Here is a 16,443-nt window from a genome sequence, read left to right on the forward strand (position 1 = left end):
ATTCACAAGTGCTGTAAGTAGATAATGGAGCCTGTCTTTGAGCTGTCCTTGGTTGCTGTGGATCTTATAACACTGTATTAGCTTATTTTTCGAGAGACCGTTTGTGTGAGGATGAGATAAAGACAAAATAGATTTTCTCAAAGAAAACATCCTCTTAGAAAATAAAATTAATTGCATTTTTATTTGGCGTGAGCACAAACAACTTCCAAGTCAAGAGGACAATGACTTGTGTCTGTCTGTCCATGACTTTTCTTTTTGTTCCCCCAAGGGTATTTGCTTAAACCACCTGTTTGCTCACACATAGCTGCACACATCATTGAATACACAGTGTAACACTTGGGTCAGCGTCCCCTGAGGGTTGTTCTCATTGGGGGGGGGTGTGTGTGCTGGGTCAATACGGGGTATAATCTACATTGATCCAATTAAGGCCTCAGTGGGCCCCTCCTGGTCCCAGCGCCTCCCTAACAGATGGACCGGCTAATCGAAGCGCAGCTCCGGCGCGTGCTGCCGGAGACCCCCGTCTGGACACCCCGGCCCACCCCACCCCCTCACACACCCCAACTCTCTGGGGGGGGGGGGTTAAACAAGGCGAGGGAGCTACAATGACGAGCACGCGTCTAAAGAAGAAAGGAGAGGGCGGGGCAGTGGGAGGGAGGGAGGAGTCGGGTTAAATGTCACGGTCCATTAGATTGCTCCCAGCAGAGTTCTGGCACGCTCGCAGATTGTGTCCGACGCGTGTGTGTGTCGTGGGGGGCGGGGGGCGGCGTGGGGGGAGGGCGTTGTGACAGATGGCTCCCCGTCCCACCATTTCCCCTGGAGATCCAGATTAGGACATATTAGCTCCATTATGTCTTTATGAGATGATTGAAGGCGGCAGCAAGCAGAGGGAGGACACATCGCTGGTGTCAACTCACATCTGTCACCCTCAGTGCAGCTGACATGCCTATACAGGCAGGCCACACAGCCTCCTCCCTGACACACCATCAAGTCATGTGACCAGACGGACTTGACTTTTTTAATTGATAAAAACAATCATTACTGGTTAATTATTTATGGAAAATAATCGAGTCAACTAAAGGCCGGTGACATCTACTTTGAAGCAACAAATGTGTATTTGTTCAGAAATGTAATGAATTAATATACCGGTAATTCCTTTAGACAAGGTCAAAATGTGTCTTTTTCTATGAACAGGGTAATTTAATCAATTGACTGAAGTATTAAAAACTAAGGGGGCTAAATTCATGTTATTCATGTTGTCTTATGTGTTTATCTTTCACGGATAAGTTGAACAAAACAGATTAGTCCTCAAAGTTTTACATCACTTTCTGGTGTCTTCTATACATTTTGGAAAGATGCGTTTGTGAAAAGTTACATGAAAAGTATTTTCTGGAAGGCTATTGATTTCTTTCTATTATTTGACAGCTGAACACCCGAGACAAGTCATTCAGTTTAGGAAATGGCCTATTTCTCAGTGACGACAAAAAGGAAGCAGCTTAATTTCAGTCAGTCACATCCTAATTTGGTTCCATGTGCTACATGTGCAATCCGTATCATTACTGACCAATATCAGCTAGGAGACAGTCATACAAAAGTGTGGTTGCAGGTAGTTTGAATAGACATTTGTGGTGGAGGAATCCCTACAGGAACCATTCATAAATATAACTACCGTACTTTCCTAATGACCTGTGATGCAGTATGGAGTGTTGACTGACTCATCCTCTTCCATCTTCCCCCTCTGACCTGACCAGGGCTCCACGTTATTGGAGGAGCCTGCCGATAGCCCCGCCCCCAGCCAGGAGAACGGCGCCATGGAGGAGCTGGCCCCGCCCACACCTCCTCCTCCGCCCCCTCTCCCCCCCAGCAACCCGACGCCCACTCCCCCTCCGCCCCCGCCGCTGCCCCCGGAGACGGCCAGCAGCCAGAACCACCACTCTGCCGCCAGCACCACCGCCAACCAGCGACGCCCGTCGACGCCCTCTTCAGGAAGTGAGTTCACTTTCATTTGGCATTTCTGTGTTTTTTCTAGGGCTCCCACGGGTCCTTGAAATCCTTGAAAGTTTGAGAATTTGAGGGGGGGGGGAATCATGCCATTGAACATTTTTGAAAATAGACACGGGCCAGTGGATAAAGGCAAATAATAGAACAGCTAGAACACTCTGGTAAGTTCAGAAAATGATATCACTTTACTGTAATGCAGCCTTTAAAACCAGGAAAGTACAACACTTATGCCATATCACAATATTACGATATCCAAATATCTAGTCTCATATCACGATCTCGATATATTGGCCAGCCCTAAATAACACGTCACTGTATAATTATTCCTAGAAAGCCGAGTTCCTGGTATGAATGGTCACACTGTAACCTCACTGGGTGAAGATGAGCTGAGTCTGAACCCAGCATCCCAAAGAACTGATTATAAATTAATGGCGCGGGGCTACCGTTACCCTGAGAACTGGTTTAGTTTTCAGCCATTTCCTTAAGTGCCCCTCTGCTGCTGCTGTCTGACATGTACAGCTGTTACGGCTTTACAGGCTGTTCTAGCTGCAAAAACGGACTATTTTGTAATGATGTGAGCTGCAACCCACTTTTTAGACAATAAATGGGGCTGTCCAAGGTTCGTGCAGGCCTTGAAAATCCATCCATGAAAGCTTTTGCATTTGAGGGGAAAAAGGACGCAATGGTTTACCCCAAATAAGTCAGATTTTGAGTGTTGAATTTCATCAAACAAACAACTGACGGAGGAAGCTTCAAGCTTGTTTTTTTACTGTTCCATCATTTACTGTTGTTCATGTCTTCTAATAACACTCTCTAGCCCTGCCTGTCTTCATCTGTCTTCTACTAGTCTCGCTGGCCAGCCTCCTCTCCCTTCCATCCGAGGAGTCTGGCGCCGCAGGTCTCCATAGTGGGATTGCGATGGGCGGCGCTTAGCGGCAGTGCCCTTGGAAAATAGTTTCCAACAATCCAATTTGCCGTTTTCAGCGTGTAGCAACGAGCTAGCGTGTAGGTTTCTGCCGTTAGCTTGCTAGCTAGTTAGCGTTGTTGTTTTCACTGAGGCGGCAGGGCACTATTTACAGCGACACACAGGGAGGAGGGAGTTGACATGGTCCGAGCCAATGACAGAGTTTGTATTAAGCCGGGAGCGGACATCCGGCTGCCACCGAAACAGTCGCTCCAATGGGAGAGCAGCTGTAGAGCAGGGGAGGGTTGATCCCTGTTGCCTGTTTCCGCGGCGCCAGACTCCTCGGACGGAAGGGAGAGGAGGCTGGCCAGCGAGACTAGTCTTCTACTAACACTCTCTAACCCTGCCTCTCTTTCACCTTTTTGAATACATTTGCTTGTGTGTGCTCCTCCTTTCTCCTGCTCCATCTCCACCTGTCTCTTTGTTTTTGTTTTGTTTTGCCTGCTTGCTGTGGTTTTTCTTCACTGCTGCTCTGTCAAGGCGGCAGTCTTGTCTCTGTCTCTGAGGCAGAAGGAGGGGCACCCAGCCAGATGAAGAGTAAGTTCAAACCACTAACCGTCCTCCAACTGATCAGTACAGTCCATCAAACATTAACCACTAACGTCCTCCAACTGATCAGTACAGTCCATCAAACATAACATGTGCAATTTGGAGAAAACTATACTTGGGCCCACCAACACTTTGCTTGAACAAAAAAAAATCAGGGAAGCAGACCGACATATGCCAGCTTCTGAATAATCAAGAAAAGTGACGCAAAGCCAAATACTAATTCAGGATTTAAGTTTCAGTGAGACTATTTTCATGGACACAGCATGGGATGTTCATTTTTAACAGTCAAAGGTTTAACTGAAGTTTTAAGCGCAGTGTAATATGAGTTCAACTTTGCACAAGAGTAGACATGCAGTTCATAGGGGTATATTATATACACCATCCTTTGTGAATCACTAATACTGTAAATAACATCAATTTGTTAACTGTCCCAATTGTTCATTTGACTATGCCTGGTTTTTACAAACGGTTAATCTTTAATCTTTTGTCACCCTTCATCCACGTGACTCTGTATTACGCTCCACCTGTAGCCTAACAGAGTATATAGTAATAAAACACTTAGGACAGCTGAAGAATAGCATCTGCCACTCATTTCCTGATTGGTGCTATAGTACTGCCAGTAATAAACAGGCAACAAACAATCAAATGAAGGTCATAAAAGGAATAGCTACCATGATGGATTTACAGCTCGGGTCCTTCATGAGAGGACGGTGACACAGCAGGTGGCTCATTGAAAAAGGCCCTGTGACATTTAAGATGGTTACAGTTGTGGATTGATGGACATGGAGGAGGATTATTAGACTTCTCCATCTGCAGGGCTGTGTGGCAGAGTGGCCCTAACAGCTGCAGGGCTGTGTGGCAGAGTGGCCCTAACAGCTGCAGTGCTGTGTGGCAGAGTGGCCCTCTGTGTGGCAGAGTGGCCCTACCAGCTGCAGTGCTGTGTGGCAGCACTGCAGCTGTGGCCCTAACAGCTGCAGTGGCTCCGCCCACTTGTACATTTCCAACCTACAGCTGTCAACCTTTTGTGGTGTGATTTGTCAAATGTTCTGTACCTGTCATAGCTCCACCCTCCCTGCTGCTCAGTCCACACCCTTATTAATGCACGCGCGCACACACACACACACACACACACACACACTGTACACGATTGTGTACTCAGAAAGTGTGCACATAATGTCAAGGTGTGTGCAAACACAACACCAGCTTCGGTCTGCCAGTACCTCCTTCGTCCTCCAAACTCATCTCGTTTGGAGCATTAGCTGTTCTGCTGCTCTGCAATGAAGATTTGTGTGGGAGAAATGGCTGAAGGTAGGCTATATGGGGTCATATACTACTAGATTAACAAGACATTCATATTAATAAAAAAAAGAAATAGTCTATGATTTTTACATTTTCATTTTGTGAATGTAATCGGGGAGAGTTAATGTATTGAAAATACTGTTTTCTTACCTCAGCAGTTTGACACAACTGTTAATGCAGATTTATTGAACATGTGTTAAGTAAGGGTTAATGCACGATGAGGTGTACATTATCAGACATTTTTGGACGACACGGAGGCGTGAACCTGCCTCCGCGAAGTAGTAGTACACTTGTAGTGTCACTGTCCACTACACATGGCATGTGTAATGTGTAGTCAGTGTGTCCACTACACATGGCATGTGTAATGTGTAGTCAGTGTGTCCACTACACATGGCGTGTGTAATGTGTAGTCAGTGTGTCCACTACACATGGCATGTGCGTGTGTCTGTGTCAGGTTTGGTGTGGTGAGGATTGGTCCAGGACAGTAGACCAAGAAGCTGTGTGTGTGTGTGTGTGTGTGTGTGTGTGTGTGTGTGTGTGTGTGTGTGTGTGTGCGTGCGTGTGTGTTAATTCCGGCCCGGCTTTCCAGTGTGTAGCTGTCACCTCCAGTTAGCGCTGATTCCTTTAGATTTCCCTCACACTGTGATGATGGGTCTTTAATGGAAAGCGGCTCTCTCTTCCGCTGGAGAGAGAGAGTGAGAGGCAGAGAGAGAGAGAGAGTGAGAGGCAGAGAGAGGGGGGGGGAGAGAGAGAGGCAGAGAGAGAGAGAGGGGGGGGGGGGGGGTGGCACGGCAGAGAGGCTTTATGTTCAACCAGTCTATTGTGGTTGCCTGACAGCGAACGCTTTTGCGGGAGGCTATTTTGCATTCCCCCGAATAGAAAATGAGTGCTGCTCACTAAGGGAGTGAGGAAGTCCACTTCATAGGAGTTTGACACTCGCTCAAACAGGTGAGGTGGAGCCGCTGGCTCTTTGCTTTATTTGGGACAAAAATGTGTGGCACTGAAATGTTGGCAAATAAATAAATGTGTGCAGCTGCTGGAATAGTTTGATATTTTTGTGCATTTTTTTCTTATTATAGATCAGACGTTCTTTGCATAGTTAATAATGGCTTAATAATTGTCATTGCTGCATATTTTAGTTCTGTCCCTTTGAGATCAAAAGCATTGTTGTTGTGTTAGCGTGGCCGGTAATATGTTAGCTTTGTAACGGAACACATTTTTGCATTCATATCAGGAAGTAATGTATACAAGAATATATGTGGCTTCACAGTGCTACAGTATGTCGACTTTGCTCGATTGTTGTTTCTCGTCTTTCTTTATTGTCTACAAAATGAATACAAAGTGTCTTTGTCATGGCATTACCAAAAGAGACCACCGCTGAAATCTGCCTGATTTTGTAGCTTTGTTCAGTATAAGAAGATTAGGGCCCTTTAGAAGCAGGATGTATTTGAGCCCAAGCCTGCTTGAAAACGTTTTGAACCTCAGCTGTAGTTTTGTCCTGTCCATTTATCTGCACTGACACTTTGGAAAAGATTGTGTGCCTCTTCTCTTTGGATTCACTCTAGTGAAATAATGTGGAGTCGTTACTCGCGGTCCTCTCCCATCCCCTTCCAGCACATTGCAACTCTTCATTCATTCGTTCACTAATGGGCTGGATTTTCACCGGCCTGTTTGTGCTTTTGAAACTGATCCGAGGGTTGGAGGTGGGGAGATGTTTGATGAATTCAAGTGGTATCCAGCAGTCTCAGAGCACCATGCCTTTTGTTTTTTTGCAAAGTACTTGTGGTAGTTTTGTGTGTTAAACTTGGTTAATGATACAAATTGTTCTTCGATCGTTCAGTCAAATCAGATTCTAAGTTGCAGTGAACGTAGATACATAGGCATGGTGTTTCCATGCTGTTTAAAGTATCTTATTGACAGTTTAGACAAACGCTTTAGATGAGAGTAATACATGATCTATTTACAAATATTGCTTGAGATGCGACTCACTGATCAAATTGTATGTCCTGTATAGCTGGATGTCCTGTAGTATGTCCTGTATAGCTGTATATCCTGTAGTATGTCCTGTATAGCTGTATGTCCTGTAGTATGTCCTGTATAGCTGGATGTCCTGTAGTATGTCCTGTATAGCTGGATGTCCTGTAGTATGTCCTGTATAGCTGTATGTCCTGTAGTATGTCCTGTATAGCTGTATGCCCTGCAGTATGTCCTGTATAGCTGTACGTATATCCTGTAGTATGTCCTGTATAGATGTATGTCCTGTAGTATGTCCTGTATAGCTGTATATCCTGTAGTATGTCCTATATAGCTGTATGTCCTGTAGTATGGCCTGTATAGCTGTATGTCTTGTAGTAAGTCCTGTAGTATGTCCTGTATAGCTGTATGTCCTGTAGTATGTCCTGTATAGGTGTATGTCCTGTAGTATGTCCTGTATAGCTGTATGTCCTATAGTATGTCCTGTATAGGTGACAGTTGAGGGGGAAAAAACACATTTGACCTGGACTTGGAAAGTGGCCTGGGGTGTTAAGGTTTAGGAAGACCATCCACTAACCTCAAGTTCACGGGTTCAGTCCTATCAGCCGCTTTCGATCCGTCGAAGTTTCCTTGAGCAAAACGCTGAACCCGCAACCTGGGAAGCTGCACTCTGACCCGTCTGCTGAAATGGATGTGTGTGTGTGTAACAGAGTGACAGTGAAGGATACAAATTTAAATGGCTGATGAAGTGTCCTAAAACGCCTCAAAAGAAACCTGTCAAGCCAACCAGTGACAGAGCGTGACTCAATACGCCTTCTCTCCACACTGACCTCACATCACTGACCATAAATGCTCCAGGTCTGCATTGTTACCTGCCAGGCTGGATGAAATATTCAACGCTAAAATGCCACCCAACCCCTCTCTCTCTCTCTCTCTCTCTCTCTCTCTCTCTCTTTTTTCTTCTGTGTTTTCCTCAGTCTTCTCTCCTTCTCTCTCTCTCTTTCTTTCTTTCATTGTACCTGGTCTCACCTTTGTGCCCCACCTTTTTGTCCGCAGGCACAAAATCTTTCAACATGATGTCCCCCACCGGCGACAACTCAGAGCTGCTGGCAGAGATCAAAGCGGGGAAGAGCCTGAAGCCCACGTCTCATCAGAGTAAAGGCTACACCACTGTCTACTCCAACAGTGGACCCAACAATGTAGGTCCACCTACCGTAGGTCCCCACTGCTGATCATATATTTACATTATAGTCTGTGAGCCAGTAGGGTTGGTCGGTACCATGTTGAGGGGACTAACTTCCATGTTATTTTTGACAAGGTAATGTATACACCCCTACTGCTAGAAAAGTGGCTCGGGACATCCATTTTCAATGTATTAAAAAGTTCTCTCCGTGTTACAAAGTGATTCGCTTTATCTCCGGTTTCACTATGGAGGATAATTACTACTTGGTGATGTTAGTTAGTGAAACCATCTGTAATGCTTCCTTAATGGTCGTATCAATGTCCCGCTTAGAAATCGGTGTTTAAATATAAATTCATATATATTCAAATATAATTCATTCAACATAAAGAAATGTATGGAAAAAATAATTTGGTAAGTGCTGGTTTTCATAGGTTTTTGGAAATTGCACACATTTGGAGAAGTATGGAAAAATATTCTCCTGTGTTTCATCTACACACATGTAGCATATATTCTGATACCAAATCAAGAAAACAAGGTCTGGGAGAAGTATGTAATTTTTTTAAAATTGAAACAGTGGGATCCCTGTGCTGTTCAGTCCACCCTCACACAAACACATTTGGCTGTCGTTTGTTAGGCAATTATTAATTACAGTAGTTAATAATACTAAATTACTCTGTTTACTCGCCTGAAAATGGAAAAACCATAGTCATCATTTTACGCATAATCTTGCTTTTTAAGCCAACTTCAAGTGGAAAATAACAGAGCCAGGATGCAAACTTCAAACTTATTAAGGTAGAATGTGCTTTAATAACATCCCTATTCTATTACAAAATAAACTGCTCACACAAGATTGCAAATATTTGGATCAAAAATGCCCTTCTTAGTTCCATTTAGAATCAACAGAATCATTTCAACCTCTAGCTTGAATATTCTCTGTTTATAATATTGTCCTCTCAGAGTTCATCAGTCAATTCCTCTTGGAAAGCCTCTTGGAAAGCTTTGGGAAGCAAATAGTTCCCAGTTGAATCATCAGACAAACACATTTGCATTTTCGCATGAAAACCACAGTGGTTTGACTATGACCATTGCTCTGACACACCCTATTGCATTACTCCTGATAAACCGTGTGTACTTCTGCACTGTTTCCATTGGTTGTTTAAGGCCAACAAGGACCTGGGATTTCATGACCTCGTTCACTTGACACACATGACACAATGTCACCATTTAGCCTGAATGAGTCAGATGAGTCAACATGCCATGTCCACTTGAGGTGTTACTCAATGCCAACTCTGACATAAGCTTGAATTCAGTGACTGCGACTGTTCAGTGACTCAACTGATTAGAGGGAAACAACCGACTGGAGACGATGTTGTTCCTTGTCGGCTGTAGCATAACTATTTAGATGATTTGTGATGGATCTAAAGGTGTGGTCCTCCCAAACATGACACAAAATAATAATAATCCCACTTAGAATGACCACTTTAGAGTAGTAGGTTACCAGGTACAAAGTAGCCACAAGTTGTGTGTGTGTGTGTGTGTGTGTGTGTGTGTGTGTGTGTGCGTGCGTGCATGTGTGAGGGAAGGTGTGTGTGCGACAGACAGCAGCAGACAGGCAGCTCTCCAATTATAATAGTAGGATAGGATATTAGTAGTATGATGTATAGTTGTAATTATGGTCAGGTCTTAAGAGTCCACCATACTGTATATCAATCTTCCCCCATCCCTCCATGTGTTTCTTTGCCTCCAGGACACCGCACCACCTCCACCAGTGACTCGCACATCTAGCTCGCCGGCCAAGCCCCCGTCGACACCGCCCTCCAACACCGGTGTGGCCTCCTCAGCGCCCGTCACCCCCAGTCCCAGCCCCGGCCCGACCGGTGGCTCTGCCAAGATCCTGACGTCCTCCGTGAGCTGCGAGCAGCTGCCCTCCAACTCCGTCGTCAATGGGAACGGCAGCGCGCTGGTGGCGGGGCGGAAGACGAGCCTGGCAGAGGTGGAGGCGCTGGTGCCCACTCACGACGAACAGGGCAAAGCCATCCCCGAGTGGAAGAGGCAGGTGATGGTGCGGAAGCTCCTGGTCAAGATGCAGGAGGAGGAGGAGCACAAGCGCAAGGTAGGTGTGGCGTTAGAATTGTTTTCGGTGTGTTTCGGTGATCCCCTTTTGTGCTCCTGTCAATTTCAATTGCAGCCTAACCTCAGTGAAATACGGTTTCAGTTTCAAATGATTTACGACACAAAGGGGGATGGCTGACGCTTGCATTTGAGTGTGGATTTGTTGTGATTTTGGAATGCAGTAGTGTGTATGTATTTAGGGTATTAATGCATGTCCAAGGTTTTGCTGTTGCTTTGGTTTATCACTTATCACGGCAGCAGTGTTTCATAAGGTCCGTTGATGCTTTATTGACAAAGTATTCGCCCTAGATTTTAACTTTCATCGTCAATATAGTGTTTCTGTGTTGTCACACTAGCCTCAGTGAGAGACTGATTCACTGTTGGAAGCTTTTCTGCAGTTGCATTACCATCACCTGCCTGATACTGATACTGATATGGTCTATACTGGTATATGGTCTATACTGGTATGAGATGGTCTATACTGGTATGATATGGTCTATACTGGTATATGATACTGATCAAATGCACTGGTGTCTGAAGTGATTCAGTGGGTTTTCAGTCAGTCCCTTGGAAGTTTCTGTGTGAGCCAGCTTTGTATCTAAACGTAGTGATTTGGCTTTAGAACAGATGATACAGTATAGTGTATATATATATATATACATACTGTGTGTATATATATATATAGATATATATCTATATATATATATATATCTATATATAGATATATAGTATATCTACCTTGGTTTATCTTCTGATGAATAGTTGTGTGTCTAGTAATATTATGTGTATATAGGATATTTAGTCATATTATGACTTGATAATGCTGCTGGCTGTATCAATCTCAATAGAAAAACCTCTTAAAATATTAGTGTAATACAAGGACTCAATGCACTCGGCCACTGATTAATGAATTATTGATATCAAGGGTTGCGATTCTATTCTCTTAAACAATGGTCGTTGAAGCAGGCAGAAAGCTCTTGTTAGGGTTTCCTGTAGTGATGTGTTGACGTGTAGCTTTGTTTTCGGTTGAAATGCAGAAGCGTCATTATGTCAGAATGTCAGGTAGAAAAGGTAGTTTGTGTTTTCTAGCGTGTAAATTCAACAAATGAGTTGAGTGCTATATTTTCCCCTGTAATCAATAGGCTATCACAGTGTTATTTCTTAATCAATAGGCTATCACAGTGTTACTTCTTAGTAATCACACATATGAAACTGAAATGGAACTAGCTGGCTCTAAATGTAGACATTTCATCTGTTCGCATTTTTTATGCATGTGTTTTTTCTTCACCATTTTGATCATCTTTGTAATAACTAGATTACTTTTGGAGTGCAGTGAGTTGGATACTTGGCTACTATGCCCATCACAGAGCATTAACACACTTGACTCATGGGTTCACAGTGTGAGCTGGTGTTTGGTGATGGGAGTGTTGCGGTTCCAAGTTGTTACATGCTGATTCAGTGGTGTGAGGCCGGGCCCATTCACACTACAGGTCAAACAATAATAAAGAAAATACTAACAAAAATGATAAAAAAAAAAAATCATAACTATATTGGTATAGCACTTCCCTTTCTAAAGTTACAAAATGCTGCAAATAAAATGTGCACGCAACGTCGATAAAACCTAAATCTCCATCTCTTTCAGAGAAAATGTCTTTCCAACCACTTCTGATCCGTTAAACTAACTTAGAAAATAAAATATTATTTGTCAAAATGGGAGAGGGAATTTGTGGAGAAGGATAAAAACCCCGGTAATGGATTTGCAGTGCCAAGTGCCTACAATGTAAGAATGTAGACATGCTGTAAACCTGTAACATATTGATCAACGGTCTTCTCATTAATATCAATATGATCAATATCTGATTTCCACGCTACTTTCAAAAAGGACAAAGCTTTCTTTGTCTTCTTTGATTTCAAACGAATGTAGGGGGTTTGATGCTTGTAATGAGGCAGTGCCATTGCACCACTAAATCCATGTCAATCCTGTGTGTGGAGGAGGATTTGCACTGAAGTGTGTGTTCAAACCAGGAACTCCAAGCTGAAGGAATCCCCCCTTCCTTCCCTTTTCTCTTGTCCTCTGGTCTCCCTTGATCTCTGATTCAGTTTGCGGAAAGTGGCCACTACCAGCCTCAGGAATGGCACTACTCCCATGACCACAATGCCTTCTTGGGTCCGTTTGGGGAACTGATGACAGAGGCCGACCTCATCCGCATTGAGAAGCAAATTGGGAAGATACAGTTCATGCACAAGGTGTCCGAGATTGAGAAGGAGCTGGAGGCACTGGAGCGAGAGCTTCACCAACTCCTACCGGTTTCTGCTGCCCTCAACCGAGAGTACTTCTCTGTCCATCCAAAGCAAGTACATGGCCAAACTGAGGATCTGCCAGCCTGGTGCGGCAAGATTTCCACCCTGCTCAAGAGTATGGCCATTATTCTTGCCACCCTGGGGGGCAAACGGATAGACATCTATGAATTCATAGCTCCTCAGGAAGAGAGCATGAAGTCAGGTCAGTCTCCAGGAGCTCCAGGAGGTTTTGCCACTGGATTTATCGCGCGGTCTCAGTCCTTCTCAACAAGGGAACATGTGGAGCAGGAGATCAAGCAGTGTGGAGTTTCAGTGAAGAACCTCAAGGCTAACTATGAAATTCAGAATCAGACACCGTTTACAGATAAAGGAGGTAACAGGGTGTACAAACGCAAAAGATCACTCCCTGTGGTAAGTGAGTCTGGCTATCAGCCTGAGACAATTCCCAGGCATAATGTCCCTTGTCCCCCTGCTGAGGTCCTCCCATCCCAAACCAATGGACATTTGCCTCCAGTGGAGGAATCAATCGCACCACTTGTTGAGGAGCCTCTAATCACGCCATCTCATGCTCCTCTGACATATGCACCCTCTGAGGTAATGGTCCAGACTAACATGGAACAGTTCAACCAGGTTGTGTATGCAGACCCCATTCTAAATAATGACCAAATGACCAGAACCTTGGAGGTGCAGACAGATCTAAGCTATGTCCAGGAATGCATTGATATGAGGAAGGAGAGAATTGTCTTCCTATTTCTTGAACACTGGCGGAAGTACACCCTCTCTGAGTCTTACCGGCCTAAATATACTGGCAGGAGAGGAAATGATCTAGATGTAGGGATGGACGACTTTGGCACGCAAATGAATGGGGGGATTCAGAGTGAGGACGATAAAACCCTCCTCTTCATGAAGTCAAAGCAGGTCGTAGGGAATCTGATTGGCCATTGGAGAACAATCATGAGCCAAGTGCCCACGCGGCAGATCCGCAGACTCAGCCGTGCGCAGATGATCTACTGGCCGGAGCACTTCTTGCCACACATCAACGGGTCACCAGTCAGCTATGAGAGCCTAACTCTTGACCTCTTCATGCTGGGATACTTCCAGCTACTGGAAATGAGCATGTGTCGCAACGAACGCAAGTTCCGCCACCTCTTGTGCTACGAGATGTTTGACCGCCTCGGCAGCCAGAAATGGGAGGTCATTCGGCAGTTCCACAAGGAGGTCATGGAGGAGATCGAGAGGGGGAAGAGAGACTGGGCGGATGGCTTTGAAGACATAAAGCTCAAGTATTTTGGGGACTCGTGTGATGGGGGAGGCATGATGACTGCCTCTCTGCACCCCATGCCTCCTGACACGTCCGTTACGCCAACGCAGAAACCTCCGCCAAAGCAGGAACCCCCGCCTCCACCAAAGCAGGAACCTCCGCCAAAGCAGGAACCCCGACCTCCACCAAAGCAGGAACCACCGCCTCCACCAAAGCAGGAACCCCGACCTCCACCAAAGCAGGAACCCCGACCTCCACCAACACAGGAACCTCAGCCAATGCCTCCACCAATGCAGGAATCACCGCCTCCACCACCCATGCATCCTCCACCGCCTCCACCACCCATTCATCCTCCACCTCCTCCACCACCTTCTCATCCTGCACCAACAACCCTACCTTCATCGCAATTAGATGATTCCCCGTCATTGCCACCTGCTGCTGCACAGAACGGTGTGCCTGACCCCCTGAAGGACACATGGGGGGATAATGCTGGCCAAATGTCAGGTGAACCTGTAGGTTTTAATGGCACAGCACGGCACAATGTGCAGAACTCAACAGCAGAAACTGGTGTTGGTAAACCCCCACCTCGGGAAGAGCCCAATGAGGACTCTATTAAAACGATCTATGAGCTGAAAGAGTTCAGCAATGAGGAGATCATCCGATACATTGACCGAAGCTTTGCTTTCTGGAAGGAAAAGGAATCTGAGCTTTTTGACATCTGACAACTCTGTGGACTACCTACCGGTGTGAAAGACGAAAGGTAATTCACTCTGATAGAGCAGAGAGGAAATCCATGAAGGGCAGGGTCAAGGGAACTGACCTCCACAGTGAGAGAGAAAGCTAATCTTGTGTGTTAGCTTTGAGGCCTCATGTAACATAAGGGACTTAACGACAGTAACGCAAAGGACATCGACTTAGCTGTGCTGTCAGTAGTTCAGCTAACGTTTGCATATGCCTGTGGATGAAAAGGCAACCTGATGTCAAAAGACGTGAAATTGCTACGACCATTGCATTTTGAAATGCATATGGATGAGGAGCTTTATACATTTTATTTGATTGATTGCCATGGTACTTTGCTTTTAAGAGGATAACTTTTTCAAGGAAACTATTTGCCATAAAAAGTGATGCAGTGTGTTTGTTGTTGGAAACTTTGAATGTAATGAAGACGGAGACAACTTTGGTTAACTTTGCATTCAATGTTGAGATAGCCTCAATGCTTCATAACATTTATCTTGGGAAGGCAAGGCATTGACTATTGAATTCCAAAGACAGATTACTTGATCAGATGGTGACTTGAAATAAATTGATGGCTTAATGAAACTTAACTTTTTCTGATTGATACCCAATGGGACAGAGACAGCTACTTGTTGCTCCTGGAAAGTAGGCCTTCAGTGTTCAGTTCGCAAGAGTTTAAGGTTACCCAATGGCTCACATGCTGACTTTGTTCTGAAGCCTGTGGCCTTGGGATTATGTTAATTACAATGTATCGATTACAAAGATTATTGTAAACATATGTTCTTTAGAAAAAACTAAACATTTGTTACAAAATGTTTTTTCTTGAGTAATTGAAAATTTGACAAATAAGTTTGGATTAGCAAATTGAAGGAGTTTATCTGACCAGGTTGGCATCAAAATGAATACTCAAATAAATCAAGAGTTGATAACTTATGATATAAGTCTGTTTTTTGTTTTGTTTTTGTTTTTTACTCTGTTTATTATTTGATATAGATGTTTTTGGAAATAATCGATCAAATTTTCCATATTTGAATTTGTGTTCCTTTATATCGTGGTTTCTAAAATGCTGGCTAGAAATAAAGTTTGTTGACATTTTTGTGATTATATGAGCTCAGTAATTCTGTGCTGCAGGAATTCTACATTAACTGTAACAGGGAGGAGTTGCTCTTTTAGCGCTTTACTCAAACACATGGCTAACTCGACACTGCAATAATCTGAATGAAATAATACACTAAACACTGATAAAGTAAAGCAGAAGCCAACGTGAAACATTCAGCCTGTGAATGTGTAATCGTCACTGTGAAGACCCACAGTATTCTCATAGTGTCTCTTCTCCAGCCTCAAGATTACCTGTGAATAACCCTCTTAGCACCAGCCGCTGTCATGCTATCCGTGGCTTACAGGAGCTACTGTATGAGGAGGTTACAGTGACTCTTCATCTACTCTTAGATCAGCATAGAGGTCGATATAAATGATATAGATTTGTATACAGGTTACAATCAAATATTAACAGTAGACTCACAGCAATGAGTGTGGTCACTTATACCTACAGGTGGAAAGAAACTAAGTGTATTTACTGAAATACACAATTTTGAGGTACTGGCCTGGCACTTTACTTGAGTATATCCATTTTATGAGACTTTATGCTTTTACTCCACCATATTTCAGAAGGAAATTTGAATTACTGTAGTAAGGTTTTTTAAATGCAAAACATAGGATGCAAGATGACTTGGAGACTTTTAAAATGAATAATATCAATATGATCCGTGATGGACTGGGAAAGTGTCTTGCTGCCCTGCACCTACGGCATTGGTTCTCAAACTTTATCAGGTCAACCCCTAAACTGACACAAATTAGACCATGCAGGACCTCCATTTGATAAGACTTTGTCCCAGGGACCTCCATCTGATATGTTTTTTGCTTTTAGATGTTTTATTACAGAAAGTTTATGAAACCCATGACCAAAACAGTCATACATTCTTGTGTTATTTATAAGTGGAATTATAGTGAAAACAAATTATTTCCATTATGCTGGGAACCCTCTGGAACCCCCTCAAGGACCACTGA

The 16,443-nt window shown here is 44.1% G+C and overlaps 1 protein-coding gene across 1 annotated transcript in view; it reads left to right on the forward strand.

The window, feature by feature from the left end:
* The window catches only part of espn (espin), a gene marked incomplete at both ends in the record, with an annotated part of 55,502 nt that extends 41,139 nt beyond the window's left edge, over positions 1-14,363 (forward strand). The window contains 5 exons of the mRNA XM_083641255.1: positions 1,749-1,990; positions 3,450-3,499; positions 7,841-7,983; positions 9,715-10,080; positions 12,180-14,363. Coding sequence (XP_083497381.1) covers positions 1,749-1,990; positions 3,450-3,499; positions 7,841-7,983; positions 9,715-10,080; positions 12,180-14,363 — 2,985 coding nt within the window. The remainder of the gene's footprint in view (positions 1-1,748; positions 1,991-3,449; positions 3,500-7,840; positions 7,984-9,714; positions 10,081-12,179) is intronic.
* Between the last annotated feature and the right edge of the window lie 2,080 nt (positions 14,364-16,443).

The sequence above is a fragment of the Poromitra crassiceps genome (genome assembly GCF_964638095.1).
Source record: "Poromitra crassiceps genome assembly, chromosome: 8".
Taxonomy (NCBI): domain Eukaryota; kingdom Metazoa; phylum Chordata; class Actinopteri; order Beryciformes; family Melamphaidae; genus Poromitra; species Poromitra crassiceps.